This window comes from Balaenoptera musculus, chromosome 10 (genome assembly GCF_009873245.2).
Source record: "Balaenoptera musculus isolate JJ_BM4_2016_0621 chromosome 10, mBalMus1.pri.v3, whole genome shotgun sequence".
NCBI lineage: Eukaryota > Metazoa > Chordata > Mammalia > Artiodactyla > Balaenopteridae > Balaenoptera > Balaenoptera musculus.
In genome coordinates, this window is record NC_045794.1 from 48003536 (window position 1) to 48026355 (window position 22820).

A 22820-nucleotide genomic window follows, 5' to 3' on the forward strand; every position below is an offset into this window, starting at 1 on the left:
GGTTTAAAGACTTTTCTGAGACTATGGAATAAATAGGGCATTTAATAATAAAACAGAAGAACAAAGTGGCATGATATGGATGCAAACCTAATCAACCTCCTTGCCATAAGCATCCTTTTTTTTTTTATGAAAACAGGTATTTATTGCAGAACATTTTTTTTTCTTAATTAAAGGCTTTAAACAAAAAAACATAATTCCACACACTGACACTGACTTGGTAGCATGGAAATACTTCAGCCTGGAGAGGCATGTTTGTTCTTGATGAATTTACATATAATAAATTCTCATGATGTTTGATTCCGAGATATATGTATGAACTGACTTGACATGATTATAAACATAAGGGCAATTTAAACACTGGTATTAGTTTACATGAGTCAATTCAAGGTCAGTGACTGGAGAACTATATTTTAAAAAATCTGAGATAAAAAATTCTTTAGGAAGCAACCACGTACCTATGTATAGTTGAAGATCAAGGGTTAAAAATCCACTCTTGATGAATACCATTAAGCAAAGGATGTATAACATCCATCACACATCTGTTCCAAAAACAGCATGTTTCCAAAATTATACATTTCTTTACAAATAAACATTACAGCATTAATAACTATAGAGGAACCAACAGAATGAGTTCCAAAATGTGCTAATTCTCACAAGGCAACCCTGAGCCATATCTTAAGGCATCCGTTTTAATCTTGGGGCTTTAAGAACATCTTCTTTGTTTTAATTGGTTTTATGTCTCCATTTTCATCTTCTTCATAATTGGCACGGTCTCTTTTTTTTGGCAAACTTTTTCCCAATTGTCCCCACCAAGGTCTCATATCTTCTAGCCATTTCTTCATCTGACACATCGAGCTCCACTGTTTCCTCTTCAACTTCTTCTGCTTTGTTCTTAGCATTCATCTGAAGCATTAATTTCTCAACCTCAGGATTAAATCCTCTGAATGACATTCTTCCATAGAGAAGATCTTCACATAACAAGAAACTCTGCTCTTCTATTATGAAACTCTCTTTCTCTTTAAGCTCGGGCAAATCCAAGTACCAGTGCTCTTCACTAATGATTTTCTTTTCTTCCTCTTCTAGTTGTTTCTTGGTTTCTGAGTCCAGTCCCCTTTGCATGAACTTCATGTGCAGCAGGTTCTTGGACAACTTAGTTTTGTGCTCGGCCGCCATACTGAGCACCCTGGCCACCGCGCTCCGCCACTAGGTCCACTGCGCATGTGCAATGCTGCGTGCGCCTGTAAACATCCTTTTGTTGCTTCTTATTGGTAAATTTGCCTTTCCATTTCTTTTTAAGTATCGTATATAGATATCAGTAATAAAATGGGAGCTGAACAGACTATTGTTCTAATGGAGCCAAAGGCAGAGTGCATCTTCCAGTACAATTCAAATGCAACCTAGTAAATTAATTTCAAGATGCCTCATGTGACACCATCGATTTTGGTTTTAAAACCAATTAATGTGGATGGGACAAGAATATTATTTTTCCATCTTTACTGTGTATGTAATGACAGGGCTCAAGCTACATAATTAGATCATAATGGGAAGAAAATATTCCCGGATTTTAGATACTGAAATGAAGTGGTCAGGAGTGTAATGCCTCAGTCAGGAGGTGACAACTACATTTTTCACACTGTGCCTGTTCAACGTGGTTTGTAGGTAAAAGAAAAATAACCAGTTTTGGATAATTCCTTTAGTATGAATGTTTTCCTAAATGATCTGTATTAAATAAATTTAAAAAAATTATCTGACTGCTGGTGAATATATTATTAAAGGGAATAGTGAAGGTAATTATAAAATCTTTGAGGCTGTGTATGAGGATTCTAACTCTTAAAAGTGATGTATATATATTGGCTGTTCTTAATTTGAGTTAAATGGATAAGTAGCAGGCAGAAAGGTAGAAATACCTAGAGAAAATAAATTATTTTTAATTATCCAGTGGGAAAGGAATTAGCTAGTAGAGATTCAGCCTTCTGTTAAATGGTAGCTTCTTATTGCTTATGTCAATACTATAAAAACAAGGGAAACTCCAAATATTATTCATATTTGGCTTAAACTATAGTCCTTGCTTATTATACAACTAATAAATAAATATATTCTTTCTATAAAAGATTTAAAGTGCACAAATATAAAGAGTAAATTGTGCAAGTCTTTTCTTCCTCTCCCCAGGCCTGCTTTCATCCTTAGTGTTACCACTCAAGAGCTTGGTATACATTCTTTTGCTGTGCATTTATATACATTTACATGTAAGCAGACAACGTACATAGCTTTTTTTTTTTACCTACATGAGATCACGGTATATGCACTTTTTGGCAACTCATATTTCAATCACTAAGTTTTGGTGATATTTCCATGTCTGTGCATACAGGCCTACTTCATTTTTCTTAATGGCTCCATAGCTTCCCACAGTATGGATATACCATATATTATGTAACTATACATCTCTTAATCAACAGTTGGGTCATTTGCAATATTTAGTGTTTAAAAACAAATTGGCAATGAACATTCTTTAGAACATTTGTGAACTTCTACTTCTGGGGTTTAGATTTCTAGATGTCAAATTTCCCTCTCAAATGTACAAAGTTTTAAAATCTGTTAGGTACTGCAAAAGTACCTTTCAAAAAACTTTATGGATGTAAATTCTAACCACCAGTATGCGTGTGCTCACTTTTCCCACATCCTTGCTTCTTGTGTGGCTATTACGCATTTTTGTCATGCTGTGTACATAATAGAGAAGGGCCGGTGTGATTCTTGACTTGGTGGAATACACAGTATTTCATCATATTTTGACAGCTTCTACAGTGAGCTATTCCACAGTCTTCTGGACAGGCCAGGGCATTATGAAATGACCAGTGGTATTAATTCTCTTTGAACAAATATTTTGCTGAAAACACTGCCTCAGAACCTCTAAAAGCTTTATGAACTTTTGAAATCTTCCTATGAAAGCTGCCCTTGAAGAAATAAACCCCATACGTTTATGATCTAGTGTTTGTTTTCAGATTTATTATATACATTTCCTTTACAGTTTTGTTTTTATTATTTTATCTTTATTCTTATATATCGATAGAATAAGAGCTTTATGCCTATGTTAAAACTACAAAATATTTAGGAGAATGTTGATGGAACATGTCGCTAATAATTGCTTTCATGTAATCTCCGGTGAAACTTCTGATTAAAGTTATTAGTGTTATGAGAATGGTATATTATCTATATAAAATAATCAGATAAAACAAATTAAAAAATTTAGATTTTCTTCATATTGTTTTCTCTGGAAAGTTTTTATAGCTTTATGTTATTGACTACCATTTCCTACACTTTCTTTTTGAGATCAATATATTGCTGGATGAATTGCAACACATAGTTAGGAAGCAATTTGCTTTTTGTGATGTTATTTTCATTCAGGCAATATTTCTCTATATCCTTTTAAGATATAGAAATATTAATTTTAAAATGGAAACAGTTCATATTTTCTTATCAGATACTTCATTTGGAGTATGACTGGATAAAACTTTGAGCAATAAAAATAAAAGAGCATTTACTGAGCATCTACTATTTGCCTGATATAATGATTTAAAAATCTGTATGTCAGGGTATTAGCTGACAATTTATTTAATGTATTGTTATATAAAGACAGACGGTTGCATATTCTTATATGGTAAAATATTCTAAAACGTAATAGAGAAATCAAGAATGTCTAGCTCTTTGGCAGATAAATGTTTACTAATTGAAAATAAAATCTTCTATATTGACTTTTTTAAATGATGAATTATGCCAGAGCTCAGGGAAGTCATACATATTTCAACTGGATTTTTAAAAAATGTCTCAGTGAGCCAAGAAAGACAGATTTCTTCTCATTTTTATACATGCTCGGCTCATTTTAAATTACAGCAATGTTTCATTACCACCAAAATTCTCAAGATAAAATTCGTAGCACAACTGCTTGCTAAGCAAAAGGAAAAACATAAATTGTATCCATGTTGAGAAAATGGATATGGAAACTGACTTTTATTTGGCTTGCAACTCCCTTTGCAGAACAAAGTTTCTGCTGATTCTGTTGAGGATGTGGCTAAGGTCAAGCAGATAATTTGACAATCATCTGATCTACAAGAAGGGTAGACCAAAACACGTTCTCTGTTTTATAAATAGCAGTGATTCCTTTAACCTCACCAGTTTTGATGTGGAAAAACTAACTGCTCACATTCATTTTTTTTTCGCTAGAAGCAACATTTTTGGGTTTTTTTGTTTAGAAACCTAACATTCCAGCTGTAATTATATTATTCCAGTAAAATTACCAAAAAAAAGTCTTTTTACTAATACATAGAAACGATCACTTAGAACAAAATACATGCCCATTTCAATCTGTCCAATGAAGCTCATTTAAATCACTGACGTGTTCCTTGCAGTCTCCTCAGAAACACATTTTCTGTTTCTTAATGTGTAGGTTGTCTAAAATTTGCAAAAGCCAAGTAACCTACATTTACCTTCATGTACTTCCACTCCTGAGCATTTATTTTCTCATATAGTAATTGCTAGTCCACGCAAATAGATTTTTAACATGATTCTACTGCTTTCTTCAATAATATTTTTGTTTATTCAATATGCAAATTCCTAAGCTCTGCTATAAGTTACTTTGTTTCTAGTGTTGCTAGAGAGAGTGAATCAGAACAGATACTACATGGCTTCTTTTACGTACATTGGATTCCCCATTTTTTTGAACCATTATTGTTTAGATCCCCCATTTAAGTTTATTCTTGTGCATACCTGTATTTTGTATTTTTATTTGACAGAGAAGGAGCTTAAAACAAATGGTCAATGCAAAATTTGGCAGTCATGTAATATTCACTTTCTAGTGATAAGTACAGTTATTATCTTTATGTAAATAATTTATCCAAATGTAATACAAACTGGTTTCAGCCTGTAGGATTGAACACATATGTTTACTTCCACTCTCCTGAAACTACACTAAAATGTAAATAAAGAGACTTTAAATAGGCATAAAATGTTACGGACAAATAAAAGTGACAAAGACGGCAATGACATTTTGAGACTGGAAAGCAGAAATAGTAAATCACACACACACACACACACACACATCAATCTTCCCTTCTTGCTCAATTTTTTCCCCTTAGCACTTATTACTTGGTTCTGGCCTAGTGCCTGAATCTCTGCCAGAGCAGGATCTATACTAACTATTAGGACATAATTTCCTAGTAGAAAGTAGAGCACATGTTACTGTGTGCTAGAGTCTGAATCTTCTTTCCCAATAATGGTCCAGTTGGTAGAAGGTCAATTTGAATATTAGCTTATGACATTTTTTTCCACATAGTTTATAGAGTTCTTAAATGATGACCCTATAATTCTGTTTCTTCATAGATATTCACAATGGAAAGTTTGGAGGCTCCTGTAGTTCACTGTCATTTAACCAGGAAGATGGGAATTCTTTTTTTTTCTTACACATTTTTGATTTTGGGCTCTAACTTTTACATGAGATTGTTTAGTAGGAAATGCTTCTTCCAACTTTTAAATAAAACAATCTTGGCCAATGGAACATAAGCAAAACTAATATATGAAATTCTGGGTAAAACTCTTAAAGGGAAGTAATGTTCTGGTCCCTTCCCCTTCTCTTCATGCTGGGTGAAATATAGTGTCTCTCAGTATCACCAACCTAGTCAATATATCCTATAGCTATTGGAGGAATAAGAAGAAAAAACCTGGATCAATTATTATTTTGCAGACATGCATTATGCTTGGGAAATTGAATGATCTTACTTTAGCCATGCTATTTTGGCTCTCCTGTATAATTTGTTATTAATTGAGTTGTGTCCTCCCAAATTTCATGTGTTGAAGCCCAAATCCTCACTGTGATTGTACTTGGAGATAAGACCTAAAAGGAGGTAATACAGGTTAAGTGAGGTCATAAGGGTGGGACCTTAACCTGAAAGGACTGGTGTCATCATAAGAAGAGGAAGAGACATCAGAGATCTTTCCCTCTTGTCTCTGTCTCTGTCTCTCTCTTTCTTCCTCTCTCTCTCGCTATCTCCATGCAGAGGAAAGCCATGTGAGAACACAGTGAGAAGACAGCCCTCTGTAAGACGGGAAGAGAGGCCTCTCTAGAAACAAATGCTGGCACCTTGATCTTGGATGCAAATTCAATAATTTCAGTGAGGAGGGTAAATTGAAGTTTGTGCACATGAAGGACTCCCTGACATAATTAATCACGATTAGAAAAATTAAATGTATTCAGTATCAGAAAAATGACAAATGCATGGTCCGTTATTCAGAGTGCATTTTGTGGAGGTATCTAGGGAGTGTGCACTGGGCTGGTTCCTGGGCGAAAGAAGTCAGAAAGGGGAGAGAAGAGCGCTCAGCTCGCTTACCTAGCAAAGCTAGCACATGGGTTTAGAAACGCAACAATCTAGGTATTTTTCTCAGAAATTAATCTAGTGATATCATTCTAGAAAAAGGCTTCTTTAATTAAATATTGTGGGCTATGCTATGTAAAATATTATTTCAGTAATTTTTTAAAATTAGTATTAATTTTATACTGATTTTAGGGAGATTTACAAGGACTCATTTAGTTTTATTAAGTGAATATCCTAATATTATTTAAACATCAAACAACTTTTCTCATTTTTTCATAGAGTAACTATATATTTCTTGAGGAATTGGGGCTGAGTAGAACATATATTGGGAGATACTAGTCAAGAAATCAGAATGTGTACTTCTAACGTTTAGCTAAAGCTGCTAAGCAAGTCCCAATTAGGTCTTTCCCCTGAATTCTTGCTAGAAAAGAGCAGTTTTGTTCACTGTGTTTGTACACAGTTGTTACCAAATCAGGATACATTTTAAAAAATCAATTGTTCTCAATATCTTCTAACTTCCATTTGAGAATCCATTTAGTTTTTGGTAAACTGGCTTCATAGCTCCAGGGTTGGGACCCAAAACCTAATCTAAATATGTGTTCCATTCTATCTTCTTGACCATAATGATTGGTTCAGAGAATGGGCATTTGCCTCTAAACCAATCTAATTAAAGAAAATCTACATACACTTGTTTGGAACACTGGGCCAAGAGTTTTTCTTTTCCTCTGGGTAGTATGCTATATGGACTTTATCCTGGAATTCTGAGAGTCATTTGTTTAACCATAACCTTGGCAAGGAAGCAGGCAAACAGGAGATGAAGCAAATTAAAGAGGAGGGTAGTCAAGATATTTTCAGACAGGTGGACCAGGGACCTTGGTGCTACTGTGAACCCAGGATTCAAATTATGTGTGAAAACTGACATGCTATTGAGATCTTTAGTTATGTGAGATTATAAACTACTTTTATTACTGGAACTAGTTTGAATCAAACTGTTACTCGTAACACGAATAGTGCTGATATACCCATTCCAATGGGAAATGAGAGTATTCATTCTGAAGAGCTTTCTTTGAACTCTACTCACAGTACAGAGAAGAGTTGGAGTGGAGCAAATATCTAAGATACTGATCCGAGAAGGGCAGAGAGACCATTCAAGATATTATCACTGAGGAAGGATCAATTGAGAGGAATAATCAATAACACTGTATTGAGTAATTAAAATTTGCCAAGGGGAATTCCCTGGTGGTCCAGTGGTTAAAACTCCATGTTCTCACTGCCGAGGGCCTGGGTTAAATCATTGATGGGGGAACTAAGATTCCACAAGATGTGAGGCGTGCCTAAATAAATAAATAAATAAAATTTGCCAAGAGAGTAGAACTTAAATGTTCTCATGCCCACTCCCCCCCCCCAAAAAGGTAAATATATGAAGTGATGGATATGTTAATTAATGGAGTAATCCTTTCACAATGTGCATGTATATGAAATCATCACTTCATATACTTTAAATATCTTACAATTTTGTTTGCCATTTATACCTTAATAAATTTGAAAAAAAAAGATAATAAAATGGTTTTTAAAAAAGAAAAATGTTTAGGGTTGAAGGATAGTCTCAAACTGAGGCAACAGTGGAGAGATCAGAAATTATATGTTACATTGGAGTAGGAGTAGAACTTTGCTGCGACTTTTATTAGAAAGCTAACTGGGCCTTCATGGTAAAAAAACAAAACAAAACAAAACAATTGATGTGATTAGAAAGGAAGAGAGAAAACTATATTATTTGGAGGAACTTCTGAAACAATGGAGAAGCTGAGGCTATTTTTAAAATATACAACAGAGCCTCTTTTACCCTGTAGTTTATAAGCAATTTTCGAATGATATATTTATTATACTTTGACTATTGCTTAATTCTGGATTTACTTGGCAAAACCAAGTGGCTCAGATAGTTTTGTGTACTCCCAAAAATAAATAAATAAAAGTAGAAGTAGAATAAATGAGTTTGTAGGATCTACTGCTCTCCTGCCATTATGTAGAGATCTATCCCATGCAAAAATTTAGTTTATCTATAAATCTATTTACTTTGGCCTCATAAACTAAATTCAATAAATTGTATGTGAACTAAGGATAATGTTGGAATGAAAAGTGTGAAGACAAGCTTGTAAAAGAACAGTGGGAGATTAGATTATTATTCCAAATTCTTTATTCTCTTCCTGTTAGAAAATGATTTATCCTGACAAAGGAGACAGCATTTATTTCTCTACCCTATTGGTCTTTTGCTTGGCCATGTAACTTTTTCAGCCAATGGAATATTAGGATATTTGATACAAGTAACTTTATTTTAGTTAGAGGATTTGTTTTGCTTTCTGACAGTCTTGTAACCTGCCTTTAGAAGAACATACCCTAGGTAAACACCACCCCTTCAGCCTGGACTGTGGAATGAAGAAATGTGAAACAGATTTGAATTTAGTTGGACTCCTGGAGAACAAACTCACCCAGTCAATCTGGCTCAGGTTAGTTGAACCACTGTCAACCTGGAGACCCTCGAGCATGAAAGTAAATATTTGTTTTGTTAGTTGTTGAGATTTTGAGAGTTTTTTCATTGTTGATACATAGGATACTATGGCAACAGCTGATTGATAAAAGACACCGGTAATAAACTATTGGGAAACTGATTGATGTATTAAAGCGTCACTGTAGAACCTTTGTGTCAAAGATGAATTTTGATTATTTTGTCAAAAAGATTTGAAGAGCCAATGTGCTGTGGTAAAAACATTCTTGGATTAGTAGTCATATAATACAGATGAATTTTGTTTTCTTTATAAATGACATTTTCTATGTATAGTAGGTGAATCTAATTAATTTGTGGATAGATTTTAAGTAATGTATTTTTTTCCATTCCTTCTACTTTTGTTAGATTTTTCCTCTTCTTTTATAATCCATTGATTTTATTTTAAATTTCACCTTCCTTTTATATTGGTTTAGAATTTATACAATCTATTTCTTTTCTTTTTTAATAAGCTTAATATTAAAAAATGCACACTTAATAAAAAAGTTAATCAACATATGTAGGTTGCTTTCACTTAGTAAATTTTAAACATTTTAATTTGCCTTCCCTCATTTACATGCTATTTGGTCTAGCATTTTAGTTCTACAAAAGCAAACATTATTTTTATTAAGAATCTTTTCTTTAGCTTTCCACTCACTTAACAACTTATCTGCTCATAATTTGTTCTTCCTCTTATGCTTTTGGCTTTGAGTTCAGTTTTCTCTTCCTGAAATATAGACTCTAGAATTTTTTTAGTGGGGAATGTTGGGGATTACCTCTTGTGTATAGGGGTGTGTGTGTGTGAGTGTGTGAAAATAGTGGCATCTCCCCTTCTTATTCCTGTGTTTTTAATTAATTTGACATAAAATTCTAAGATCGTTATAGTTTTCTCTCTTCCATTTGAAATAAATTTCCATTTTCCTTGCTTTAATTACCATTATTGAGAAGTCTACTGTCAATTTTGGTTATGTATCTTTTTCCTCTGGGTGCTTTTAAAGTTTTTTTTGTTTTTGTTTTTGTTTTGTTTTGTTTTGTTTTTTTAACTCTGTTTTCTCAAGGATATGGTTAAATTGTGGCCACCATTTTAGTCTTCTGCTTTTCTGCTTCAGACTTGTTGAGACATAAATTTGAAAATTCACTTTTCATCAGTTATGTAAATTCTCAGCCATTATTTATTTGGAGATTTACTCTTCTTCTTTTTTTATATTTTTTCTTCTAGAATTCAATTAGCTTATTTTAGATCTTTACTCTTTCCCCATCTTAACTTTTGCCTCAGTTTTTCATTTTTTTTGTTGCTCTGTGCAATTTCTTTGCATCTCTCTCCTTAATCATTAATTCTATCTTTAGCTACATGTGATCTACTGTTTAACTTGTTTAATGAAGTTTATATTTTAAAGATTATAATTTATTATATCTATAATTTCTTTTAATTATTGGTTCTTTAAGAATTCTAAATATCTCTATTTTTTATTCTGTGTCTGATAATTCCATTCAGGTGCTATTATTCAGGGGTTTTGTTTGTTTTTGCTGCATTTTGTTCAGGGTGGCTTTCCCTTCTATTTCTCTGATGTTAGGAAGGGTTTTATCTTTGAGATTTCTATGGGGATTGGGGCTGCATCTCTCCAGGGACCATCAAACACTGAAGAAGCTGAGTGTACCAGAGTGCTACCTACCTTGGGAAACTTTAATTTCTCATCTTGAGGATTTTTGAAGCATGTAAATTTATAATTTGAAACTCTAACACAAATAAAGGGAGAGATGTAATTACAAACTATCAAGGGAATTTTTTTCTTACACAATGCCCAAGTCTAGATAGGTAAGGTATTTTGATACCTGGCATTGATGGAAGGCATATTTTTTTAATTGTCCAAATAGTCAAGGAATTTTTGAAGTTCTCTGTTCTAACCCTCTTCCACATATAAGTTCAGGTTCTTATGTTTGATCCTCTATGCAGTTCTTATAACCCAAGTTTCTTGGATACTAATATTGACAAACACTTTAATATTGACAAACACTTCCAGGGATTTCAACAACAGCTTGTTTCTAGGTTCCTAATCTTTTTTTTTTTTTTTTTTGGCTTTGGACGATTTTGTTATATTTTCTCAATTTTTTTAGTATTTTACATCTTCACATTTTTTTTTTCATCCTGTCTAGCGCACTGCATTGCCAAAATGAGTTTTGTGATTTCCTCTATAACTATATATGGTACTTAAGGGATTTGGGGATGATCAAGGAAAAAGATATGACCACAGGAGGCAGTAACACACAATTAACTTTACTGGGTGGTGCTTGGACAGGGTTTCATGCAAGGGAAGTCTATCACAGCATGAGACTGTCCAGAGGCTTATAGCAAGGAGGCCACCATCTAGAAGGCGAGGAGGGCAAAGGAACCCCTGGGGAGTGAGGATAATCAGACAAGGGGATTACATATTTAGGTGACGACACTCAGAAGTATGGTAGGGAGACTGTGGGTCAGCCTTATAACCACAAGCCTCTGTCTTCAAAAAGATAGCATATATGGGATGGTATTTCACAGGGTATGCAAAGCAAGCAGGCTCTAAATGGCTTAAAATCTGCTTGCTTGGGCTTTTTAAAGAATGATTGGATGCGTAAAAATTTGATTTTGGCACTGGTGAGCTTTTGAGCTAAGATTTATTAGCCTACAGTAAAGAAATAACCTAGGGGCCAATACACAGAGGCCATCTTTGGCTCATCTGTGTAATAATTACCTGAATCCCCGTTACTTTGCTTTTATAAATACAGAAAATATAACTTCGACCAAATGTGTTTATTTGATTGTTGTTTAAGCCCTCATAATGTATGCAAGATAAATAATAGACAAACCAATGCATTGATCATTATTTCATTTTCTCACTTTCCAATTTGCCTCTCTAAATTCTAAGGAATTTGAGAAAAATAAACAAATGTACAGACAAAAGCCATATTTATTTTTTCCTCTAATTAAAGTAGATAAAACCAGGCTTCTATTTGTGTTGACACATCAGTATTCTTGTGAACTAGTTGTTCAGGGGAAGTTAGTTATGAGTGGTTGCTATATATTTCATATAATATCTAACTGTTTGATTGGTTGGTCATTAACCTTAATGCCAGCTGTGCTCATTCATTCTTTGGATATATGGATAAATTCAGCTCAAAACTCCAGTCCCATGACCTAAAAAATCTAAATTTCTTCCAAGGATATCTGTGAAACTCATTTGCTCATCAGCTTCCCTGCCTCTGGTTTTTACATTCACATATTCAGTTTCTCCTTATTTGATGTCAATATGGATGTGAAATCAGCGGCTGACAGGTTTCTATATACCCTTAAGCCATTTACACCAAGGATTTAGAAATCTGGGCTTATGGGTTAACATCTTTGAACGTATTACTCTATGACATTTATATTACTCTGACTTTTATCTCTTTAATATTTGCCTTTTCTCTTTTCTTCTCCTATTGTTTTGAGAACAAAAGGAAAATTTCTTCCCTTATATGTAGCAGTATAGTGACCCCCTTTGGAAATCTGAGAACATTCATCTCAAGTAGCTTCTCAGTTATTCTCTATATCATGTAGTTTTCTTACAAAAAGTTTACTATTCTTTCAAAAAGTTTTTCTGGAAAACAAAGTTTTCTTCATTATTTGCAAGAAAAGCATAGCTGCATATTTATTCATATATGTATGTGAGAATAAATGCATTTATCTGGAATCCCTCAGAGTTAGTTTCATTTTTTCTTTGTTTAGGACACTAATTGCAAATATATATAAATATTCTCAAGCTACTTATATTTGTCATAGAAATAAGATGATAGTATAATGTCTATCATGATTGTTCCCATGTTGTTACTTTAAAACTGACAAGTTGCCAGAAACTCTTAATCAATTGTAGAGGTTGTCACTAACTACAGACAAAACAAAACAAAAAAAAAACTAGCTCTGTTCAGAGGAGACAAACATGAACAATATTCCTATTGAACTATATCTTGAAACACTTCAAAGAGAGGTAAAAATTCCTGAGCACTGTCCCCAGTGAGTTGTTGATCATTGTGAGGAAGCACAACGGCAATGCAGAGCATAGGTTCACAGTCGCTGCCTCTTATGGCTGTCAACACAAAACTCTTTGCAAATCTCGGTTTAATTTTTCTTTATATACTGATGTTTGATAATATGGGATGATGTCACAATCAGTATATGGTAATTAAAACAATAATGTTTGACTATATTTTTGAATCACCAGCCAGTGCTTGCTGCTTTCTACCTGTGCTATTTTCCCCACTTCTATTGTGTTAATTTAGTTTGCAATAAATTATTCTAATATTCTCACTCTCTCTTGGAATCCACAACAAAATTTTCACTAAGAATGATTATTCAAAAAAGGATAAAAAATGTGATAGAAGTGATAAGCATCAATTCAGCCCTATATTTATATATAATTTTTAATATTTCCAAGTTCTATCTTAATCATCTACTCTGATATTTTGGCTATCACATCCTTCCTAATTAACTAGACAGAAAATCTGTGCTCCAAGATTTTTTCAGAGTTTACAATTTTGAGTTTTCTGCCACCAAGTTTTTTTTTTTAAACAAAAGTGGTATGTCCATACCATAGAATATTATTTGGCAATAAAAAGATGAAGCACTGATACATGCTACAACATGGACAAATCTTGAAAACATGATGATTGAAAGAAGTCAGTCACAAAAGACCACATATTGTATGATTCCATTATATAAAATTTCCAGAATGGGTAAATCCGTAGAGACAGATAGTAGATTTAGGGTTTGCAGAGTCTGGAAGAGAGGGAAATGAGAAACTACTGGGTGTTGAAAATGTTCTAAAATTAGATGGTGGCCATAGTTGTACAATTCTGTTGATATACTAAAATCTACTTAACCGTACACTTTTTTAAGGTGTACCTCATGATGTTTTAATATACATATACATTGTGCCACCAAGTATTTATTACAATTCTAGTTTGTTTATTCAGTCAACAAACATTTAAGTTTCTACTATATTTCTGTTGCTTTTCCAGGTGCTAAGGGGCCATAGAACTTGTGTTTCTTAATACTGATGGACATACAGTGAAGAAAAACATATAAACATATAAAAATAAAATTTCCACATCTGTTTTGATGGAGGTCACAAAGGAGGTCAAAACATGGAATAGTCAATCGTAAAGTATAAGGAGATTTGTTAGTAAAACCTATTTGAGTAACTTTTGCTTTAAAAATAATATTTTGGTGTCATTCTGGGGCATAGCTTGAAAGAAGCCTACTGCTAACTGTAAAACAACAAGTTCGTGACTTTTTTTGAACCCACTGAAGTGCTAAAGTTACAGGGAAATTGATGCTATAATCTAAAAAGAGATAGGTTCCTTAAAATAGAGACCAAGTGTGAAGATGTGCTTACTTGGGCAAGGCACATCTGGACATGGATAAGGAATGTTAAGCTAGGGTGTGATAGGTGAACTGGTGAAGGCCAGCTTAGTGTGCACTGCTGAGAGATGGCAAACCCCAGGGACCATAAAAATAATGAAAGTCTACAACCTTCTACGGGTTTTGTTTTGTTTTTTTTAATGTGCTCCACCAGTTGCTCACTAAAAATATCAGGAGAGCTCAAAAAATGTCTCCTCATTATGCAGAACTGGAAAAAGGAAATGGCAGCATTGTGGAAGAAGCAGAAAACTCTAACTGGACCTTGTGTCCTACTTTCTCTATAGAACTAAAGCCTTAATTTGTGGATAGATGGCAAAAATATAGTCACATTTAGGCACTGATGAAAATGCATTGCAGTTACAGGAAGGAAAAAGGTGAAGAAAATGCTACACCACCTGCAAGAAGGGTAGGAATAAGTTCTAGGCGCAGATGAGTACTGGGGAGGTGATAAGAATACAGATATGAAATAAATTAAGGTAAACATGATTTTAAAAAATTTTTTATTGGTCTAAAAGATTATTCCCTCTCTAAAGCAAAATTATTGCAATATATTTTGTGTTTGTAGCATGTGTAAAAGTAAAATATATGCCAATAATAGCCTATAGAGTGAGAGGAAGGAATTGGAAACACTGTCATAATTGGGTTAAGCAAGTAAAGCAGTATACTATTGATTTAAGGTAGATTCATATTAATTAAACTATATATTAAAAAATATAGATGACCACAGAAGAATTTTGAAATATATAAATACTAGGTCAATGGAGAAGCTAAAATAAAATTATAAAAAGTCTTAATCATCCAAGAGAAGGTAGACTATAAAGAAAAAATATATGGAAAAAATGGAAAATAGCTAGCAATATGGTAGATATCACCATACCAATAATGACATTAGTGTCCATGGTCTATACACACCAGTTAAAAGACAGAAAATTTCAAACTGGATTAAAAATTAAGACCCAACTATATGCCATCTACAAAAAATAAAATAAAATAAAATAAAATAAAATAAAAAACACTTTCAATATAAAGACATACATAGGTTAAAAGAAAAAGGGTAGAAGAAGATAAACCATGCAAACTCTATCCCAAACAAGCTGGAGTGGTTATAGTTAAGTCTAGGCACAGTTAATTTAAGAATTAACAACAAGGAATATTATCAGGGATAATGATAAGTATTACATAATGCCAAAGGGAAAATTCTCAACAAAAGTATACCGTTCTTAAATGTGTATGTATATAACAACAGAGCTTCAAAATAATGAGGCAAAAACTTAAATACAGCTGAAAGGATAAACAGACAAACATACACAGATGGAGATGCTAATGTTCCTTTCTTACACAGGAATAGAAAATAAATAAAATTGTACCATGTAAATTAATTTTCTACCTCTGTCTCCCCTTCTAAACAGCATCTATAACAAGACTCTGCCCACAGGGGAAAAATCTATAAATGTATTTGATCATGTCTAGAATACCTTTCTGAGTTTTTGTTTAAAAGTAAATAAACAGGGTGGTAACATCAGTGAAATGACAAAATAGGTAGACCCAAGGGCTTATCCCTTCACTGACACAGAAAAAATAAATAAAAATTATTGGAATCAACTTTGGCAGAATTCTGGAAAAATCAGAGGCTTACAGAAACCCAGTGAACATAGAATCAAGAAAAAGGCAACCTAAAAATGGTAGGAAATCTTTGAGGCATATTAACTTTGGCATTTTACTTCCTCTTACACCAAAGTTTTCACCTCTGGTTGATCTTTAGGCTCAGCACAAGCCAGAAGTGAAGCTAAGGCAAAGTTTAAACAGCCTGGGTAAGTGTTTAGTACCTCACCATAGAGTCAATCTCCAAAAACTAGGAAAGGTTTTTTCCTTTCCTTTCCTTTCCTTTCCTTTCTTTCTTCCTTTGTTCCTTCTTTCCTTCCTTCCTTCCCCCATATTATTTAAGGAAATCTCTGTCAAAACGTTAGCTGACCACAAACTAAAGGAACAGAGACTTTAGAGACTACACACAAGGAATACAGATTTTATAATATTTAGAAAAGTCAATTAAATAACAAATGATTACAACCCACAGCAAACAATAAAACAAAACCTGAGAAGGAGGGAGGAATCTAATTTTCAGAGTTTCCACATATAATATTCAAAGTTTCCATGACAAAAATCCATGAAACATGTAAAGAAAAAGAAAGTATGGGCCATTCATAGGAGACATTAACATGAATTTTCACTCAAGAAGCACAGACATACTTAACAGACAAAGACTTCCTTGGTGGCGCAGTGGTTATGAGTCCACCTGCCAATGCAGGGGACACGGGTTCGAGTCCTGGTCTGGGAAGAGCCCACATGCAGCCGAGCAACTAATCCCATGTGCCACAACTACTGAGCCTGTGCTGTAGAGCCCACGTGCCACAACTACTGAAGCCGCGCACCTAGAGCCCATGCTCCACAACAAGAGAAGCCACCAGGATGAGAAGCCCGCGCACCGCAACAACGAAGAGTAGCCCCCGCTTGCTGCAACTAGAGAAAGCCCACACGCAGCAACAAAGACCCAATGTAGCCATAATTAATTAATTAATTAATTAATTAATTAATTAAAAAACAAAATTTTACAAGGGACAGATAAGGACATTACTGATAATATGATCAATTCATCAAGAAGATTAAAAAAATGCACCAAAAATGAATTCCAAAATACATAATGTAAACATTAACAAACCAAAGGGAAAATAGGCACCCCTACAATATTTGGAGACTTCAATATCCCACTTTCAGTAATGGATAGAACAACCAGACAGAATGTCAGTAAGGAAATAGAGTACTTGGATAACACTATATCAACTAGGTTAACAGACTTACATGAAACTTTCTACTCTAGAAAAGCAGCATAAAAATTTTTCTCAAGTGCACATGAAACATTCTCCAGTATAGACCATATGTTAGGTCATAAAACAAGTCTCAACAAATTTAAGCAGATTGAAATTATCCAAAGCTCTTCTCTAACCACAATGCAATAAAACTGGCTATCAAAAACAGAAGGAAAAGTGGGAAAATCACAAATATGTGGAAATTAAACAACATCCCCTTAAACATCCAATGGGGCAAATAATAAATTATAAGGGAAATTAGAAGATACTTTGAGATGAATGTAAGCAACACTACAACATACCAAATGTATGGAATGTAGTAAAAGCAGTGCTTAGAGGGAAATTTTTAGCAGAATGAAGGAAATAATAAAGTTTAGAGTAGTGATTAAAAAAAAAACCAGAGAAAAGGAAAACAATAGATAAAAATCAATGAAACCAAAAATTGATACTTTGAAGAGATCAACAAAATTGACAAACCTTTAGATATATTGACTAAGGAATAGAGACAAGACTCAGATTACCAGAATCAGAAATGAAAGTGGGAATATTATTACCAACTTTCAGAAATAAAAAGAATTATAAGAAAGTACTATGAATAATGGCATACCAACAAATTCGATGATCTTAATGAAAAGGAAATATCTTAGAAATGGACAAAGTACCAAAATATATTAAAGATGAAATAGGAAATATAAAAAGACTTTTAGCAGATAATTAGATTGAACTAGCAATTATAAAATCTTCCAACAAAGAAAAGCGCAGGAACAGATGGCTTCATTGCTGAATTCTACCAATCATTTAAAGAGTTAACAATAAATCTTCTCAGACTCTTCCAAAAAACATGAAAGGAGGGAATACATCTCAACTCATTGCTCTGATACCAAAGCCAGACAAAGATACAATAGGAAACTAAGCAGACGACAACAACAACAAAACTACAGACCAATACCCCTTATGCATATAAGCAAAAATCCTTAACAAAATACTAGCAAACCAAATACAGTGCATATTAAAATAATTATACCCCTTAACCTAGTGGGATTTATCCCAGGAATGCAAGGTGGTACAAAATACAAAAATCAATCAATGTAATACACAACATTAATATAATTGAAGGTTATAAAACAACAAAAAACTCATGATCATCTTAACTGATACAGAGAAGCATTTGATAAAATCCAACATTTTTCTGATAAAAACACTTAAAAAACTAGAAATAGAAGGGAACTTCCTCAAACTAAAAAAGAGCATTTATGAGCATACCACAGCCAGCATCATATTCCGTGGCGAAAGACTGAAAGGTTTCTCCCTAAAAACAGGAATAAGATAAGAATACCCACTTTTGCGTGTTCTACTCAACATTGTACTAGAAATGATAGATAGAGAAATTAGGGAAGACAAAGAAATTTTAAAAAACTTCCAAATTGGAAAGGAAGAAGTAAACCTATCTCTATTTGCAGATGACATGATCTTATATATGAGAAATTCTAAAGAATCCACCCATAGAAAAACTGTTAGAAGTAATAAACAAATTTGGTAAGGATACAAAATCTAAACATAAAAATTATTTGCATTTTTGTATGATAGCAATGAGCAATCTGAAAGGAAATTAAGAAAAATGTCCATTTCTGATAACATCGAAAAGAATAAAATAGGATAAATTTAAAGGAGGTGCAAAGAGTTGTACACTGAAGTGTACGTTGTTTAGCCTCTTTTTTATACTATTGCAGTAAGGGAGTAAAGACTTGACTTACTTTGTTTTGGCTTGCTGTCTTAAGTGACTACTCTGACACCTAGCATAGCAGCTCAGCTTAACTCTTAATATGCAGCTAAGAGACAGCAAGACACAGATACTATCTGAGGAGGGGCTCTTAGGGAAGTCCAAAAACAACAGAGTATATTGACAAGGACAATGGAAGAAATTGAAACTATGGCACTAAGAGTTACAGCAAACATTAAACACAGCCCAACTCTTAGCCAGATAAAACCTCACACTAATGGCCTATTTACCTCAGTTTCTACTACCTTGATACATTATGTCTGGTTTTCAACAAAAAATTACAAGTTATTCTAGGAGGCAAGAAAAAACACAGTTTGAAGAGACAAAATAATATCAAACAGATTCAGATATTGCACAGATGCTGGAATTATCGGATAGAGAATTTAAAATAGCATTGATTATGTTAAGGGCTCTAATGGAAAAATAGACAACATGCAAAAATAGATGGGTAATGTAAGCAAAAATGTGGAAACTCAGAATGAATCAAAAGCAAGTTCTAGAAGTCAAAAACAATGTAACGTAAATTACAGAGTGCCTTTTATGGGCTCATCAACACATTTGGCATGGTGGAGTTAATTATCTTTGAGCTTGAAGAAACATTAATAGAAATTTCTCTAACTGAAATGCAAAGAGAAAAAAATAATTAAAAACAAAATCGAGAAGAGAACATCAAAGGATTATAGGACAAGAAAGGTTTCCTAAAAGAGCCAAAACATGAACTGAGCTTTTTTTTTTTTTTATTGTTTACATTTCCTTTTACAGAAGTAACACATGCTCAGTGCAGAAAACTTATAAATTATTGGAATATGTGAAGGAAGAAAATACACCAATAATCCTACTGCCTAGAGGCAGTTAATTTATTACATCCTCTTGTGTGTCATGTGTGTGTGTGTGTGTGTGTGTACAAGGTTGTGATGTTAAATTTACTTTTTACTCAAGATCCAGGCTAGTTTGAATGTATGTGCATTTGAGGCAAGAGCTGGGGCAGAGTTGGATTATTCTGCATAATAGAGGGGTAATTTATGGTCCCCAGAACATGAGAAAGCAAAGAATTTGAAAGCTACTGGCAGAGGGGGAAGCAGGAGAAAGGAAAAAAGTACCAGAGTAGAAATACAGCCTAGAAAAGACTTTGGAGAGAACTCAGTCAAATAAAAAAAAAAAAAATTTTTTAATAAAGTATTATGAGACAATTTCAAAAGGGTTAGCATAACCATGATTGGAATACCAGAAGGAGAAAAGAGAATAGAGCAGAAGAAATATCTGAACAAAGAATGGCCAAAAATTTTTGAAAATTAATGACACACCAAAACACAAAATATAGGAAACTCAGGACCATAATATTGTTTTTGATGCATCTTAATTTCCCTGATTTATACTTATGTAGTCATTATTTGTTTCCCATTTTCTCTTTAACCTTGTAGTTTACCTGCTGTTGTCTTAAATATGCAGATGTTTTAATCCTCTTCTATTAACCTCTTAAATCTTAATTCTTCCCTCAATATCTAATCCTACTGTCATGTTTATAATCTTTACCTTTTGCATTGTATCCTTTTATCATATTTCCCCTTATTTTAATATTTTAAATGTTACTTTATTGATTTCATGCATTTGCTCTGCTACACTTAAATTGGTATAAAAATCTTTAAATTGTGCTTGAATTCCTGATTTATATTATTTTAATACAATCACTTTTCATTGTTTACCCTTAATCTGTTCTAAAATTCTTAGTATTGGCCTCTTCATCTTTTATTATTTGAAAGTTCTTTTTCTTTTTTTTTATAAATTTATTTATTTATTTTTGGCTGTGTTGGGTCTTCGTTTCTGTGCGAGGGCTTTCTCTAGTTGGGGCAAGTGGGGGTCACTCTTCATCGCGGTGCGCGGCCTTTCACTATCGTGGCCCCTCCCGTTGCGGGGCACAGGCTCCAGACGCACAGGCTCAGCAGTTGTGGCTCACGGGCCCAGTTGCTCCGCGGCATGTGGGATCTTCCCAGACCAGGGCTCGAACCCGTGTCCCCTGCATTGGCAGGCAGACTCTCAACCACTGCACCACCAGGGAAGCCCTCTTTTTCTTATAAGGGAATTCTCAGTAAAATATTATCTTCTCTCTAATCACCATAAACTGGACATAATAAAACCTTTAGCATTTATTCATTGTCTTACATTCATTTAACAAATATTTATTGATAATGCACTACCTGCTCAGGGATTTGTCTTATCCATATATTGGGGAGACATTAGTGAAAAATACAGAGTTCTTGATTCTTATGAAATTTATGTTCTAGTATATATTTGTGAGAGTAGGATGGAGGAGAGCATGATCTCAGAAATAAAACAAGCAAGTAAATAAAATAACCATGATGTAGTCAGATAGTGAATATTCCCAAGAGAGAAATAAAATAATTTGATTTGATCAATTGCCAGGGTTAGGGAGTGCTTTACATTGGGTGGGCAGAGGTGACATTTCTTACAGAATGATAAGACTTGAATGATAAGAAAGAGACAAAGAGCTGACATATTCATACATATTCTAGGTAGAGAGAACTGTGAGAAGGCCCTAAGGTTGTAAACATCTTCCTGTCTTCAAGGAACAAAAGGCAGCCAAGGTAACTAAAAAAGGCTGAATGAGAGAGAGAGAGAGAGAGCCAGGAGATTAGACAAGAAATGTGGTCACATGCCTGATCTTCAGGGCTTTGTCAGATATGATATAAATTTTAAGTTTTATTGTAAATGTAACGAGAAGGCTTTCAAAGTTCTGATGAACCCTTAAAAGATGATCTTTCTGGCCTCCATGTAGAAAATGAATTAGACGCAAGAGTGGACAAAGGAAACCTATTTCAGTAGTTCAAGTTTAAGGTTGCAGTGACTTCCTGGTGCAGTACTAGAAAGAAAGCAATGGAAAAATGAAAAGTAGACAGATTCAGGATATATATTTTTGGAAAAACTTACAAGATTTACTGATAGGTTAGATGTGAGGGGGAAGATGAAATCAAGAATAATTAGTGGATTTTTGGTTTGTGCAATGGGTAGAATGATTCTGCCATTTATTGAGATAGAGGAGACTGAGAAGAACATGTTTGAAGGCAGAAATTGAAATTTTATTTTGAATATTTTAAGTGTGAGATGCTTATACATATCCAAGTTCAAATCTAATGTAGGCTGTTAGAAATACGTGTCTGTTAACCTTATGGGAGTTCCCTTGTATGTTATTTGTCATTTTTCCCTTGCTGCTTTCAATAAGTTTTCTTTGTCTTTAATTTTTGCCAATTTGATTACTACGTGTCTTGGTGTGTTTCTCCTTTGGTTTATCCTGTATGGGACTCTCTGTGCTTCCTGGACTTGGGTGGCTATTTCCTTTCCCATGTTAGGGAAGTTTTCAACTATAATCTCTTCAAATATTTTCTCTGGTCCTTTCTCTCTCTCTTCTCCTTCTGGGACCCCTATAATGCGAAAGTTGGTGTGTTTAATGTTGTCCCAGAGGTCTCTTAGGCTGTCTTCATTTCTTTTCATTCTTTTTTCTTTATTCTGTTCCACTGTAGTGAATTCCACCATTCTGTCTTCCAGGTCACTTATCCGTTCTTCTGCCTCAGTTATTCTGCTATTGATTCCTTCTAGTGTATTTTTCATTTCAGTTATTGTATTGTTCATCTCTGTTTGTTTGTTCTTTAATTCTTCCAGGTGTTTGTTTTTTACTTCTTCTAGGTCTTTGTTAAACATTCCTTGCATCTTCTTGATCTTTGCCTCCATTCTTTCTCCAAGGTCCTGGATCATCTTCACTATAATTATTCTGAATTCTTTTTCTGGAAGGTTGCCTATCTCCACTTCATTTAATTGTTTTTCTAGT

The 22820-nt window shown here is 33.8% G+C and overlaps 1 protein-coding gene across 1 annotated transcript; it reads right to left on the bottom strand.

The window, feature by feature from the left end:
- Positions 1-340: 340 nt before the first annotated feature.
- Positions 341-1183, bottom strand: LOC118902306 (M-phase phosphoprotein 6-like). Its single transcript, XM_036866485.1, has one exon. It carries the CDS (start codon positions 1171-1173, stop codon positions 757-759), a length of 417 nt encoding a protein of 138 aa, XP_036722380.1. The 5' UTR covers positions 1174-1183; the 3' UTR covers positions 341-756.
- Positions 1184-22820: the final 21637 nt, after the last annotated feature.